Raw genomic sequence first — 15842 nt, forward strand, 5'->3', positions numbered from 1 at the left:
AATTTTTTATTTTTGAAAATAAGTCATTAAATCATCTTTTTAGTAGAACAAATGATTATTAAGTTGATACATTTACAAATAATATGTTATTTTTTAGAAGGAATTTTTTTATATAATGATGTTGAAATATTTTTTCCTATTCAACTCCTAAGAATCGAAACTTGAATTGAAATTATGATTCTAATTTTCATAGGAGCCAACCCGTAACACCCCTACTTCTACATACCTCGTAGTTGATGTTTGGGCAGTCTTGTACCCAGAGGAGAGTTGACTCTCATCGGATCCTAAGACAATTAACCAAAATCGAACCCAAAAACAATCCAGTCCATATATGATGGTCCAAAATTGACTAATTGACATCGAGTAGCCATGGACAACCCTAATCTAGCCACCTAGTTTGACCTAGAACCTTGACCATCTCGCTATAAAACCTGAACTCGGAGGCCTTTTGAGCATTTTTCCAAGTGTCCTGATAAAATGACTCAATGGGTGGCATACTCAATCGACTCACTTATGTGGACAAGTTTGGAAACCATATATCTTTCCACCTCGGGATACACTTTTTATGGGGAAGTGCAATCTTGGAAACCATGTCTTTCCACCTCGGGATATACCTTTTATGGGGAAGTGCAATCATGTATCCCAAGGTGGAAAGATATACGATTCTGAACTTGTCACGTCAGTGAGCCGATTGAGTATGCCACCTGGTGAGTCATTTTATCACGATTCTTTTTCAAATGCTAATCCGATATGGTGACCCATTGGTTACATTGCAAGTCAACCAGTATGGATAGGTATTTTAATAAAAATAAATATTTTTAACCTAAATAAGATGAGATTTACTGCTTGATTTATCTACTAATCTATTTTATAACCCCAAAAAAAAAATTATTTCTAATATAAATACATATTTATTAAATTTATTTGAACTCTATTTGGGATGGCTTGACTCTTTCTAATCAAATTACATCTTCCAAGTCTCTCTCTCTCTCCCTCTCTCACACACACATACAACTTGGCCAACCTAAGTGACTGAGTTAAGGTAGCGGGTTGATCTGCCGTTCAAAGGTATGGTGAACTTGAGATTGGGTTCGACCAACTCGAACAGACTCGCTCAAACGTGTGCTCTTAGGGCACACGTTAAAGTGCAAAAAATACACTTGAAAATTGGAATCTGAGGGTATTTTGGTACAAAAAAAAATTTAAGGGCATTTTCAGTATAAAACATAATTTCCAAAGTGTATTTATCGAACTTTAACGTGTGCCCTAACAAGACGCTTAGAAATATTCATAATTTCAGAAAGTACGGAAATTTTCTTCAAAAATTGTTCCCACAACACATTTAAAGTAACTAATTATTGTGATATTTTCGATAAAAATAAAAATCGAAAATGCAGGACTGCCAAAACCATGTTACTTAATTTATTAAAAGTATAAAAACATCCTTTAATTCATTAATGACTGAGTTTAATTTGTTAAAATTACAAAAAATGTACTTGTAAATAAATCAAATTATAAACCATGATATAAATGTAGATCATTTACTTAAAATTTCTAAAATAATTATAAAAAAAATCCAATCTTAGATGAATCCTAAATATTGTAATCCATGTGATTTTGCACAAAATAGTATCATAAAAAATCTCATGCAAATTTATATTAAATATTTGTATTTAAATATTAAATTTAATAAAATCATGATTTTTCATGATTCTCACCAACTTAATGTTTTAGACCAAAGATGTTAGATACAAAATTACTAAATAATTCTACCCAATCAACAAACCTTTTAATAAATTGTCTACAACTTTTATTTGAAAACCTGTTATTAATAAAAAAAAAACTTCTAACGGCAAAAGAAAAAAAAATGCTAAGCATGATGTGGGTGGTCTCCCTAATAAGGCAGCATTGTTATTGAGATCATAGGCAGCAATGAACAACAAAAACACTACCAACAACACATTGATATCAAAGTGAAGTGTGAGGAAAATATGAAAAAGAAGAAATTATTACAACTACAAACGTCTCGTGTCGTGTCATGTATATTAACAATTCCCTAAAAGTGAAATTTCTCTCTTTCTTTCGTGACTCTGTCAAAAACACATTATCTGCCAAAGCCATGAAGGAGGAGAAAATAATAATAATAAAAAGGTTGACTACTTGAACTATGAACTTCTACTGTGAAACAGAGAATTTCTGCAATGAAGAGAGGACCCTAGAATGGATATATTTTGCATATACCAAGGTAACAAATGCTCAGAATTCAAGTAGAAACGCACAAGGGAATTTTCTCGACACAAAAGTAAGATCTACTTACCATTTGGACTTCCCCTCCTTACTTTCTCTTCTCTGTGCCAATGGATAGGAGCTCAAAGCTACGAAGAGGGTTGTCACGTGTGGTTCCTCTGACAGCCATCGTACGGGAGAAGGATGATGATTTCGAGTCGTACGCAGGTTGGATTCTTTGGGTGGTGGACAAACGTCGGCTACTTGGGACTTGCTGGCTCAACCGACTCTCACTGGGCTCACCAGAGGAGTTTGGTCGGCTGCTTGAAGCAACAGCCCTCTTTGAAGTGCTGCCATTCCGGGAGGAAGAAGTGCGGCCTCTTTCGGAATCATGAACCTGGCAAGGTCAGCAAGAGAAAATATTAAAAATAACCGAATGGTAAAACCACAAGTTCTTGATTCTGCTATGTCATCATAGTTGGTCATCTTGAAGAACCACAAAAGAGAGAGTCAGAGACGTTAGTCTAACATTGCATTCTTGATCAACGGGTCCTTGTTGCATGTGTTCCATGGGAAGAATCCCATAATGTTCCAGATACTTCTAGATCTAATAAACAACACTTAGTTCTTGGACAAGATCGATTATTCAGATTGTGCTTACAGCCATAACAATGGGTGCATGACTGTATCAAAGCCATGAAGGCATCGTCGCCAACCTGAACCCCTAGGGACTCTACCAGATCAGAGTGATGGAAAGGTAAGGTTTAGCAGTTCTTAGAAGGCCCTAATAAGGAAAGATTCTCATATCTAATAGATGGGACCAATCCTCACATTCATCAGGGAACCTTAAAGGAGAGGGGAGTATACAAGAACATGTCGCTGCCACAAAGGGAGTCGGTAAGATGCCTAACACATCGAACAGTACAAGGTAAATTAGATTCCTTTCCACAAAAGCAGGAGAAATTAAGTAATCTTAAAATCCAATTAAGATAAACAAATGAAACAAAATGTATAAAATTTTCAGTTGAAACTACTTACCAACTTCTTGGATAATGGTGCATCCTCTGAATTCTTGTGCTTGTAGTAATCACCGTGCAGATTAGGGGTTCTTCTAGTAAACACATCGACTGCACCTGTTAATCTTTGGCGAGTATCTTGTCCAGCTAGACAGTATCAAACATTTAAGGATAAAATAAATCAAGTACTCCAAAAAAGACAGCAAACTGACCCAATTTAATCAAGACTTGGACTGGATTAGGTGAAAAAAAGTTTTTATATGAATCGAAACCTCAATCTAGTATTTGAAAATCTCAATCCAATAATGATGAACTTGTTCAAGTACTGAAGTCTAAATAAGATAATGCCGTAAAAAGATAAAAAAATTTAAATTAGGATTTAACAAGTTTCAAATCTACCCAAACTTCCACCCAAAGATCTGAAACCAACTCTAGACCTCGAAAAACAGACCTGAAGTCCTTTCTGTTCTTTCTGCAGATGGTCCTCCTGGCTTCACTCCTTTTCCACTGGGCTGCTGAATGGGGCCAGATAATAAGAAACGTAAATCAAATGTAATTATCAACAGTGTAATGTTCAAAAGCACTTACACGTGCCTTGGAACTGGCACCAATCTGAGGGTACTTCAAAATAGTCCAGTCGAATACGTAATCAAACTGATAACCTGCAACAATAGAAATGTCACAATTCACACGAGTGAAGCTTAAAAAAAAATAAAAATAAACAGAATAAACAAGGAAATTAGTCTTGGGATTATACCTTCTCGAATAAATAGGTCACGGAAAAGCCTTTTCAAATATGCGTAATCTGGTTTGTCATCAAACCGCAATGATCGACAATAGTGGAAATATGATATAAACTCTGATGGGTATGATTTGCAAAGAACCTGCTTAAAATAATATTAGCATTTCAGGTCGATTAAATAGTCTGTTCTACTCAATCCACTAAATTAAAAACATTAACAATAAGGGTTGTGGAGGATTATGCAAACGAACCACGAAAAAGTAATAAATAGCACAAAATATAAAGAAACACAAGTAGCAAATACCAGTATAAGAATTATAAGAGAAATCATCAGTCCCTTAAGAAGAAGAAAAATTCTTCAAACTTTAGCAACTCCAAAAACATAATATAATGAATATTATAGCATTCATGTGGCTTTTATACCACTTACAACCATTAATAGTAAAAGACTAAATTACTTCAATAGTTATAACTAAGATCCTACTTACTTTAAGTGGGTTACCCATTATACGCTTTACTTTCATAACCAATAGTGCCTAAAACAACCCTAAAATGCTGGAATTTAAATCAGATAAAATGGTGAACCACCAAGCAACATCATATATGGCCCCTGACGATCCAAAAGTGCACCAAGAATGCCCTCAAGATCAATACACCAGACTCCAAATCCAGCAGATTGCCCTCAACCCTTGGTGGGACCACATATTCTATAGAACCATAAATTCATGAAGGGTTTTGTTAACATGTGCCCCAAGGGCACACGTTAAGCTGCATTAAATACAGCTCGGAAATAAGCATCCAAGGGTTTTTTTGGCATAAAAAAATTATTTTTGGTAGGAAATTCAATTTCCAAGGCGTATTTAATGCATCTTAACATGTGCCCTTAGCGCACATGTTAACAAAATCCATTCATTAAATAGGACTTATTGTCTTAAGAAAAATCAATGCAGTTAGTGAGTAACAATACCTCTATGGGTGTAAGCATCTTCTTTTCACTGATTACATCATACTTTTGCCTTTTGGTTCCAGCTTTCAACCCTTGCCAGGGAAGGCTGATAGCAGCAATCATCAAAGTTAAATTAAAATGTGAAGGAAAATATTTTACAAACAAACTGGAAAATCAAGTATTAAGTGAAAATAATGCAAAGAACAGGAACCATAGGGCATGTGTGGTATATTCAACCTTCCCCTTAAAAAATACATAAGTACATAACCCAAAGACTCCAAATCATCTCTCCTGCTTTGTTCTGAAAGGGAAGGAAACTACAATTAGAGGAAACCTAATGAAGAATGCATGAACTTATCACCAAGAGTGAAGACCCATTCAGGTTTCTAAATAAGTAGTTGATAAATAACATACAACTTCACTCACCAACTCCGAGGTGAGTGTTGACACTTGCATAACGAGCTGTCCCAGTGAGATTTTTGTTTTCCCTGTAAGGAAAGACCAGATGAGCCCTTCACAACAAGTACTTAAAAGTCCAAGATGCCCCAATGCGGTCAAGAAAATGTGTATAACTTGACAACAAGATACCAACTGTAAGATGTTACCTACCCATCGGAAATAAAACAAAACCAGTGTGTGTGTGTATATAAAGCATGTCACCTTCATATAAGACTTGAAAGCCTCACATTTTAAATAAACTACCCAGACAAGCATCTATGAGTATTAGTCAGCTACTGAACATCCTAACACATAATCTGAACAGTTGAACATCTGACTGTGACATATGTGCCATCCTTAAGTTTGGAATTATGTCTAATAAAATTAAGAACAAAGTCAGGCCCACAAGGAATCAGGTACTCAACCAATTGGAAAACTATAAACAAATAGTGGAGCAAACATTGTCTTTTATTCCATTACATCCTATAAAATTAAGAACAAATTGATACCCACAAGGAATTAGGTGCTCAACCAATTGGAAAACCTTGAGTATGCTTACTTCACTATGACACTATGTTCTAAACGTTGGAGACAATTTTGAAGAAAAAAAATATTTTGGTTTTGGTTTTGAAATATATCAACCAAGTTCTACACACTTTCCACTGTCTTGACCGAAAAGTTGGGGAAATTTTGAGATGTCACTTTGATTTCATCACGGAACGATATTGATGCTGAAGCCGAGAACTAAAGCACTGACCATTTCAGTAACATGTGCATTGCAAGTGGCCTTAGCTAGTAAGTTTAAACAGACTGGGTTTCAGGCCCTAGAAATTACAAGGCATGTTTCCCTGTACATAGACATTTTCATTGAGGAACTGCATTAGTGAAATTATAAACTTTGCTAGTCAAAGTGTCTCTTGGGACATTCATTGTAAAATTAAAATTCTTCAGAAATCTTAAAATTGTGCCTGAAAAAAGTTAACAAGGATAATTATCTTTACTATTACAATGAGAGAAGGTAAAGTGGGGGTTGTCAACACCAATTTTTCATTCAAAAGTGCCCCCACAATACATTTGAACTTACTAACTATTAAGGACATTTCAGTTCAAACGAATAAAATTGTAGAGGCACAAATCTTGTAACCACATTAGTTAATTTGTTGAAATTACAAAAATATCATTTTATTTTTCAATATTATAATGATATAAGGGGGGGAAACTTACCTTGATTAAAAGCACTTTGGCAAGTATCCCAGTCTACCATCTTTCTTTGTTTTCGATCCCAAGGAGCGTGGGGGAAAAACTGAACAAACTTGTCAGGGACTTCTCATGGAACGATAAAGACAAGGAAAAAAAAATTCATTTAGTGAATTGGAAGGTGGTTTGCAAGCCGAAGAAGAATGGGGGTCTTGGGATTAGGGGCTTCAAGATCACAAACAAGGCTTTGTTGGGGAAGTGGTTGTGGAGGTATAGTACTAAAAATCCTAGCCTGTGGAAAAGGGTCATCAAAGCGAAGTACGGGGAAAAATGCAATGAGTGGGAGTCCGAGGAAGTCAGGTATTCATTTGGGTGTAGTGTTTGGAAAGGTATTATTTGGGGTGGATTTCAGGAAGTGGGTAAGGTACAAGGTGGGTAAGGAACATAAGATCAGATTTTGGAAGGATTTGTGGTGTGGTGACTCAGCTCTCTGCCTTTAGTTTCCTTGTCTCTACGACCTTTCCTTACAAAAATGGTTGTCTTATCCTACTTTCACGAACCTTGAGGGAAAGGAGTTGGTTTGGGATTTGGATTTCAGGAGGGATTTCAATGATTGGGAATTTCAGGATCTAATAGGCCTAACAACTCAGCTTGATTAAGCACACTCGGATACCACGAAAAACAAAAGGGAGTGGACTCTCACGAAAGAAAAAGGTTTCTCTGTTAATTCATTCACCTCAGGGTTGGCAACCGAAGCTAATTCTATTGATCACTTACATGTCGGCTTCATTTGGGGTTCGAAGGCTCCATCCAAGGTACATTTTTTCATTTGGGTAGCCTTGTTGAATAAGCTTCCATCCAAGGTTTTGTGTCTCCTAATTTCTATTTCCTTTGTAACTCAACTGGTGAATCAATGGATCACATTTTAATCCATTGTAAGTTTTCCTTCTCCATTTGGTCCCATTTCGTTGGCCTTTTTTAGGTTTCTTGGGTGGTCCCAAATTCAGTTTTATTGCTTATTCGGTTTTCTAGGAGGAAGAAAACTTAGTGGAAGTTTTTACATTTAGCCACTGCTTGGGAGATTTGGTTGGAGAGGAATAGGAGAGTTCAAAAAAAAGGAAGCGTCTTTTGAGGAGATGGTGTTAAATATCCAAGGAATGCTGTTTTTTTTATAAATTACTCCCTGATTTGAAGGATGTCTTCTATGAAGACTTTGTATTTAAATTGGACTCTATGTGTGGTAGTTAGCCTTTTCTCTTTCTTCGTTGGTCACCTCAATTGACTTTTGTATCTTTGTTTTATTCTTAATCAATAAATTTATACTTATAAAAAAATGATATAAAGGTCTGATGAAAATTCAAAATTTGCCTAATTAATATTTTAAATTACAAAAATACCCTTGCATCATATATATATATAGGGGGCGGTTCAAGGGCCATATGTAAAAACATATGAAAAAACAATGGTTTTTCAAAATATGGGTTAGAGGTTTTGGATTGAGGTGATTTTTTGCAAGGATGGTCACTATGATGAGAAGATCATCCTCACAAAAAATCAGCTTAATCAGAAACTTCTAAATCCATCAAAAGTGATTTACAAATTATTGACAAAAATTGGTAAAAAATCAACGGTTCACATTCTAAATCACTTTTAATGGGGTTCGAAGTTTTAGATTGGACTGATTTTTTTTTTCAGATGATCTTCCCATCATAGAGATCATCCTCACAAAAAATCAGCTCAATCCAAAATTTCTAACCCATATTTTGAAAATTTATAAATGTTACATTGTTTTTTTAAATGTTTTCTCATATGGCCCTTGAACCTGACCCATATATATATATATATATATATTATATATATATATATGGGGGGCGTTCAATGGCCAACTTTTTGGCAAAACATTTTTCAAAACATGAGTTAGAGATTTTGGAATGGGCTGATTTTTGGTGAGGATGATCTCTACGGTGAGGAGATCATCATCACCAAAAATCAGCCCATTCCAAAACTTCTAACCCATGTTTACAAGTTGAAAAATCGTGGACCGTCCATTTTTTGTAAACTGTTTTTGATGGGGTTATAAGTTTTGGAATGGGCTGATTTTTGGTGATGACGATCTCCTCACTGTAGAGATCATCCTCACCCAAAATCAGCCCATTCCAAAACTTCTAACTCATATTTTGAAAAATGTTTTGGCCAAAAAGTTTGATAAAAAGTTTGCCATTGAACGTGACCCTATATATATATATATATATATATATATAATGAAACACAATTGTAGGGCCCACTTTACTGAGGGACAAACTTCCATCCAACTAGGATAAACATCCCATCTAACAATTGTTTTGGTGGGGCTCACTTTAACCACTTTATTGCCTTTCCTCTTTACATGCTTTAACTTTATTGTCTTTCCTCTCCTCCCCCTTCTTTTCTCATAAGCGTCCAATCCAACCTTTATGTGGGTCCCCATTAACTACTTTATTGTTTTTCCTCTTTACCCCCTCAACTTTATTGTCTTTCCTCCCCTCCCCCCTCCCTTTTTTCAATAATATTCCTCCATCTTGCCTATTTTTCAATAATACCCCTTTAACCCAATTTATTGTCTTTCCTCATCTTCCCTTTCTTAATAATATCTTTACAACTTTATTATTTTTCCTCTTTTTACCTCCTTAACCCGAAAGATGATGCACATGCCTTAGGCACGGCCAAACTCTAATTAAACTATAAACTAAGAATATGAAATTAAATTATCTATTCAAGAAATTAATCTTACGTAAATCCTAATCTTCGAAATGAATATGTGTTTGCACCTGTCACCCACAAGTAAAATAAAAGTAGTAATGAAAAAATAATGGTTAACGGCACTACAGACAGTGGCAAGCCTAAAGAGAGTATAAGACTACACTCTTGAAAGAGATCTAAGAACAAAAACGCAAAGTAAACTTTTCTCTCTATGGGGCACCAAGAGGTGGAAGGTGATTCTTCAAATGTAATAGCACATGACAGTAGGGAGGTCAGGGGCAACAAAGACAATGTAACATCAAGAGCACACTACCAACTTATGCTGAGTTTAATATATATGTATAGGCAAATTCTACAATGAGCTTGTACGAATAAGCAATCCATCTGTCTAAAAAGTAAACTCCGGAAAAGGCTTTGTGGAGGATGATGATGAACAATGAAGACAAACCATGTATAAAGTAACTTTTTGTAACTCCACATTTTCCTGTATCATTAAAAACTTTACAAAAAGAAAAGACCAACAAAAAATATTTTTAAAAAAAATGTGTGCCTATAACTATGCACAAGTAAAGCACATTCTGAATGCGTCGGTGAACAACAACTGGCCCTTGAATGTTCACATCTTGGAACTAGAATGCCAACCCAAATAGACAAGTGTTATTTAATAAAAAAGTGAAATTCAATAACAGAAGAAATACGGTAAGCAGTATGACAGAGGAAAAACTTTCTGAAGTAAATATACAAAGCAAGTTAAAAAAACATACCTGTATGGTATGTGCTTATGAGTTTGAAGATCCTTGTATTTTTTTGCAAGGCCATAGTCAATGACGTACACCTTTGTTAAAGAGAACAAATAAAGAAAATTAAAATGTATCAACAGCTCCAATGAAATTGCAAATCAGAATATACCTCAACATATAACTGCAATATTTTTTTTGAGATAGATTACTGAAATACTAATTTTTCTCATCATTAAATAGCTACAAACACATTAATATAGTCACTTTCTAGAATAGAATTCAGAGTTTTCAAAAGAAAACAAGGTTGATCAAGATTATACACAATTAAACAACAAAGAATTGGATGCCATTGAATCATTAATTGGGTCTAAAAAGTATAATGTCAAACTAGGTACTCTCAAAAATTTTCTGTTAAACAATCTCAAATTACACAGATAGTTAACACCAACATTTATCAAACAAATTTGGATAAGTGACATCTTGTATTAAGGAACCCAAACTTCAAAAATGAGTGGTGCCCATTCCTTTTTTAACTTAATATATTGTCATTCTTCAGTAGCCCCTTTCCCAGCAACATTGCCAATATTTATTGAGGGTCTGCATGATTGCAGGGAACTTGTTTTCCGGGGAATATGAATTCCTTAGGAAGTGGTCATGGGAAAATGAATTCCACCATTTGATTGCACTTTAGGAAAATACCATAAAGAGAGTTGATTGAATTCTAGGGGCAGGGTAATCATGAGAGAATAAAATTACGGGGTGGGAAAATATTTTTCCTACTCGTCAAAAAAAAAATCCGGCCTATTGGGAAATTGCTTTGGACAGGAATTTATTTTCCAGGGAAAATGTGCAATCACCACCTGAAAATTGCATTTTCTAGGCAAACACTTTTTCCGGCCAAGTTCCCATGCACAATCCGACGGACCCTTAGTAAATCATGACTTCCATCTTTTTTCTTGTGTAAGAATCTTGAGTTAGAATGCTAGAATGGTTCAACCACACCATGCAACAGAATTTATAAATCCCACCTCACAGTGCACAACTGATTCACTCGGGCCTATGTCTCGAGCCTTGAGGTGTGAAACATTCGAAGGTAAAGCCCTGAATCTACAGGCACATACATGCACAGGGTGACCATAAATATTGTCTTAATTTTTTCTTTATATTTTCCCATTCTCTCCCAAACACTCCTCCCATATGTAAAATATGCCAATTGCCAAAAGGTTACATAAATCTCCTTTTTTCATAGCCACAAGCATAAAATTGAAAGTAACAAAAGAAAACAACACAAAGGAACAAAATAAGGTCGGAGAGAATAGGGTAAGAATCATATTGTCTGGTTCTCTTGAAAAATGGACGTGGACATATTTGAACTGCATGGATGTGAAAAACAAATACCTGATTTGCTCGGCGCCCTAAACCCATTAGGAAGTTGTCGGGCTTGATATCACGGTGAAGAAAACCTCTTGAATGCATATACTCAACTCTATTAATCTGAAAAAACAACAAAATAAAGCATTATTGTGGCAGCGAAAATCACTAGTCACACATTGTTTGCACAAGATAAGAGCATTTGCACATGTCCAATTTTCTGAGAAAGCATCAGTAAGTAATGCATACTCACTAACTGATCTGCAAGCATCAGCACAGTTTTCAATGTCAACTTCCGATTGCAGTGATTGAATAAATCTTCTAAGCTTGGCCCAAGAAGGTCGATAACCATGACATTGTACTCACCCTGGACTCCGAACCACTTCAAGTGGGGAATTCCATCTGCATATGAAAAAGAAAATAAATCAGATTGAACACCAAGTTTGATACATCAATCAATTTCTTTTTCATAGGTTTATGTTTGAAGGTGTGGTTTTGATCCCAGGTCTGTGGTATTACCACTTTATCACCTTACATCAAACAATACAATCAACCCCCTTTTTTGCCTAAATTACACAACACCAAGGCAATCACTTCTACATGAAAGCCCCCTTCAAATTATCTACATTGGAATGTAGTTGTTCATCATCAGAGGAAGAAAACAAGGAAAAAGAAAAAGAAACTCACTTCCTCCTTGAAGGAGCATATATAATTTTGACTCATAGTGAAGCTGTGGGTGCTTAGTCTTCACAGGTTCCTGAGATAACGATGGCAAAAAATACTGAGGCTTAACACCGGAAATTGAAATCAGGTAGTAACTTATAGAATGATATATGTGCTGCAGGGGGAAAAAGATAGATCAATGAGCCAAAACAACAAAAAAATGTTCTAATTCCATCACATACCCTTTTTTTCCAGTTTCTGTGTAAAAAAAAAAAGTGTTTTCTCAAGATTTGAGATTTCATTGATAGAGCAGAATTGGAACCATTTAAAGAAATTGCATGGCAAACTGAGCAAAACAACAAAAATGAGGGTTTGCACACATCATGTGTTCTATTATTCTAGTTCCACCAAAAAAAGATCAATATCTTCCAAAAGTTTGTGTATTTTGGTGACAGAGCGAGAATAGAATAATATCAAGAACTAAGATACCAATCACAGAATACCAACAAAAAAACAGGAAAAAAATAAAAGGGAAAAGAAGAAGGAATTCTAAAAAAGCATAACTACAAGAACTAAAGCCACTTTTGTTGAATTCTCAAGGAACTACAGAGAACATGAACACAGAGGCAAAAATCCAAGGTGAAGTCTCATCTATTTTTATCCATTACTTGTATAGAACACTAAAAAGGAGAATGTGAATCAAACACATCTCAAAGAAAATCAATGCAAAAAAACCAAGGATAAAGAACCTGATTGAAGCAAAGGCTACATAAACTTGAGTATCTTGCTTACAACACAAATGAAAATAGATCATTGATTAGAAGGTGGAATTTCCAGTTCAAGATTCAACAGAAAAACTTTAGCAACTGGTCACCCCTACTCTAACAGTCGAAACAAACCCTTTCTTTTCTAAGTGCATCCATATTGCACCTATGTAAGATCAACGAAATGAGTCTTTGAATTCTCACGGAAGTACAAGGATCATGAACACCAAAGCAAAAATCCCAACTGAAGCCTCATCTAATTTTATTCATTGCTCATAAAGAACACTAAAAAGGAGAATATAAATCAAACACATCTCAAGGAAAAAACCAAATGCAAACAAAAAATAATAAGAAAATACATGTTTGAACTAAAGGCTATGTAAACTCAAGCTTCTTACTTGCTAAAGAGAGAAATGAAAATACCACTATTGATTATAACTTATAAGTAACAGAAAAACTTTAGCACCCGATCATCCTTACTCCTAACAGTCAAAGCAAACCCATTCACTTCTACTTGCATCTTAATTCTTCAAAAGGAGGAATTCTAATCATCTAGTAGCTTTGTAAGATCAAGGAAAGAAGTCTTTGAATCACTGACTCAAATTTATTGTTGAATCCTACAGTGGAATATGGAGGTAAGTACATTAATGAAACATGGAACCCATCTACGTTGGTTCTAGCATGATGAGCACAATTTCAATTTACATAAAGCAATAAACCCATCAAAGATCATAAGAAATTACTCGAGAAGCAAGAGATATAAATAACCATACCAGCTTGATTGCCACTTCCTCTCCACTTTGAATGTTAGTTCCTGAATCAAATCAAAACCAACCATAATTCAGAACTAGATTAAGCTCATAACTCAAAAAATTGACAGAAATGAATCCCATACCTAGATAAATCTCCCCAAAAGATCCACTCCCGATCTTTCGACCAAGCTTGAACTTTCCACCAATTGCATTCTCCATCATCAATCAAATTGAATAATCTACTAATCCTATAGCATAAAAAGGTAATAACTATACCCTAATCTCTAGTCAGATTCCAACCAAATTCACATTCGAACAAATCAACAACCATCGAGGATCGAATCACCCATTCCAATTCGAAAATTCTGTGTTCGACGAATCCTTAAATCTCAAACGACCCTCGGATTCACCCAAAAAACTCCCAAATAAAAGAATCAAAAATAGAAAATCAAAAAAGAAGAAGAAAAAAAATCGATAAAACAACCTCAGATGTCCCCACTTAGGGCTACAAAAGCTTCCTGATCTACAACCGGAAAACAAAGAACCCTATATCGAAACCCTAAAGTTTCTCAGAACATCAAACGACATTGTCAAGAGATCAGACGCGACTAAAAACAGATTGGAAAAAAGGGATCTTTAAAAAGAGATCTTCCGATTAAAAAATTTAAAAAAAAAAATGTAAAATTTACTGCTAAAACAAATCGAATGTCGAAAACTAAACGGCCAAAAAAGATTGAATATAAAATTCTGATCTGAAGAAATTTTAAAGAAAGAAAAAATAAGACCTTTAATGAAACACGGGAGAGAGAAAGAGAGAAAGAGCAGATTCGGTACAGTTTATTTATTTTATTTTAGGAAACAAATCAGGGCTGCCACCGCAGACTTCATCACCTGTTAGGGCGGGGTTTTGTGGCCAAATTTCATATGAGTATTTGGCATATATTGGGACAGGTGTAGCTTATATTCGGTAGAGAATATTTGATAAATCCATATTCCTAGATCACACAAATTTGTCTAAACTGCAACAGCAGTCTACTTTTTTTATGGTCGTTCAACAACAGGGAGTGAAGTTTGGTACGTCACTCTAATAATAGAGTGACCCACTACGACCTAAAAAAAAGGCACGTGTTAATTGTTAATTCTAATGTTAATGGGTCTGAAATCAGCCCATGGGCATATTCATCACAAAAAACTCATTCCTTCAAAGCATGCCCTTGTTAAATAAATCTTGAGAGATGCTATTGCCACACCAACTTTTGCCAACACCACACCAATTCAAAGGGAAATTAGTACATATCTTAGGATGGTGTTAGCAAAAGTTGGTGTGACAATAAAATCTTTTGGAAAGATATTTTTGCTCACATGAAAGTCAATTTGGAATTCACAGAATCCTGATTGACCGATTCCAAAAGTCTAATGAGATTAATTTTGTAATTGGTGGTGCTTTCGATACATGTGTTGTTCGTGTGATTGGTTGATCTAGTATTCTATGAAATCTTTGATGGATTTTTTTAAAGAGTAAAAAAAATAAATAAATAATTTACTATGTAGACCTTAAACTCAAATACAATTTAGAACTCTCTCCAAAATTGAACTTTTTCTACTCTGCTTGGTAGTTGGTACACCTAATATCATTTATTTACATTATAAATATTTGAGTGTACAAATTGTTGCTTTATTGAGGCGCTAGAAAATTTCTTGCAAAATCATTTTGTGGTGAGAAAAAAAATCAAACAATAACTTCTTGTTAAAATAAAATGTATAAATTTATTTAATTTATTTGAACTCATCTTCAATCTCTTGCAAGATATTCCTGATTTTTCTTGCCAAAAGTTTGTTACCTTCTAATTATCCTATGTTATTCTTAAGTTTTGAAGTTTGAAGGAAATACAGTATCAAGGATGAAGATGAGAGTAAAGTATTTATCCTCGAGACTGAAGGAGACGAGATTTTAGAAGAAAAAAAATCAAGGTATTTTTACGAGATGTTGAAGATGAGGGTGTGTATGTTAGGTGAGTTGGAAGGTAGGCTCAGGCTCGACTCAAGTGACAAAGACCCACCCGAACAATGATTTTGAGCTCGTTAACCTAAGTTCAACTCGAGCTTAAGCTTTCAAACTCAGGTTGAGCTCGGGTTAACTCAAGTTAGGTTGTTTTGGGCAGATTGGATGGGTTGGGTGGGGTTCATCGCACAAGACTAATTTTGTTTTGATTAAGAAGTTTTATATCATAAACAAGAAATTATCAAA

The 15842-nt window shown here is 35.0% G+C and overlaps 1 protein-coding gene across 4 annotated transcripts; it reads right to left on the minus strand.

The window, feature by feature from the left end:
- Positions 1 to 1933: 1933 nt before the first annotated feature.
- On the minus strand, positions 1934 to 14470 carry LOC147402084 (casein kinase 1-like protein 10). Of its 4 annotated transcripts, none has more exons than XM_086443594.1 (14): positions 13738 to 14470; positions 13616 to 13656; positions 12103 to 12172; positions 11669 to 11817; positions 11443 to 11538; positions 10069 to 10139; positions 5357 to 5418; positions 5168 to 5231; positions 4952 to 5036; positions 4000 to 4126; positions 3837 to 3904; positions 3694 to 3757; positions 3265 to 3389; positions 1934 to 2623 (listed from the first exon to the last, which is right to left on the minus strand). In XM_086443594.1, exons 1-14 carry the CDS (start codon positions 13814 to 13816, stop codon positions 2336 to 2338), a joined length of 1389 nt encoding a protein of 462 aa, XP_086299720.1. In that variant the 5' UTR covers positions 13817 to 14470; the 3' UTR covers positions 1934 to 2335. The 4 variants fall into 4 exon arrangements, with proteins under 4 accessions (XP_086299720.1, XP_086299721.1, XP_086299718.1 ...); XM_086443595.1 differs by having other exon boundaries at positions 3694 to 3754; positions 13738 to 14469; XM_086443592.1 differs by having other exon boundaries at positions 3831 to 3904; positions 13738 to 14466.
- Between the last annotated feature and the right edge of the window lie 1372 nt (positions 14471 to 15842).

Source organism: Akebia trifoliata, chromosome 5 (assembly GCF_017979445.1).
Source record: "Akebia trifoliata isolate Shusen 1 chromosome 5, ASM1797944v1, whole genome shotgun sequence".
Classification (NCBI taxonomy): domain Eukaryota; kingdom Viridiplantae; phylum Streptophyta; class Magnoliopsida; order Ranunculales; family Lardizabalaceae; genus Akebia; species Akebia trifoliata.

Bases quoted from the DNA above. Each gene is read 5' to 3' on its own strand.
- LOC147402084 (XM_086443592.1), bottom strand. From the start codon at position 13,816: ATGATGGAGAATGCAATTGGTGGAAAGTTCAAGCTTGGTCGAAAGATC. The intron at 13,657-13,737 runs GTATGGGATTCA...GATTTGATTCAG, and splicing joins TTTTGGGGAGATTTATCTAG to GAACTAACATTCAAAGTGGA. The intron at 5,419-10,068 runs GTATGTTTTTTT...CTTTCCTTACAG, and splicing joins CATAAGCACATACCATACAG to GGAAAACAAAAATCTCACTG.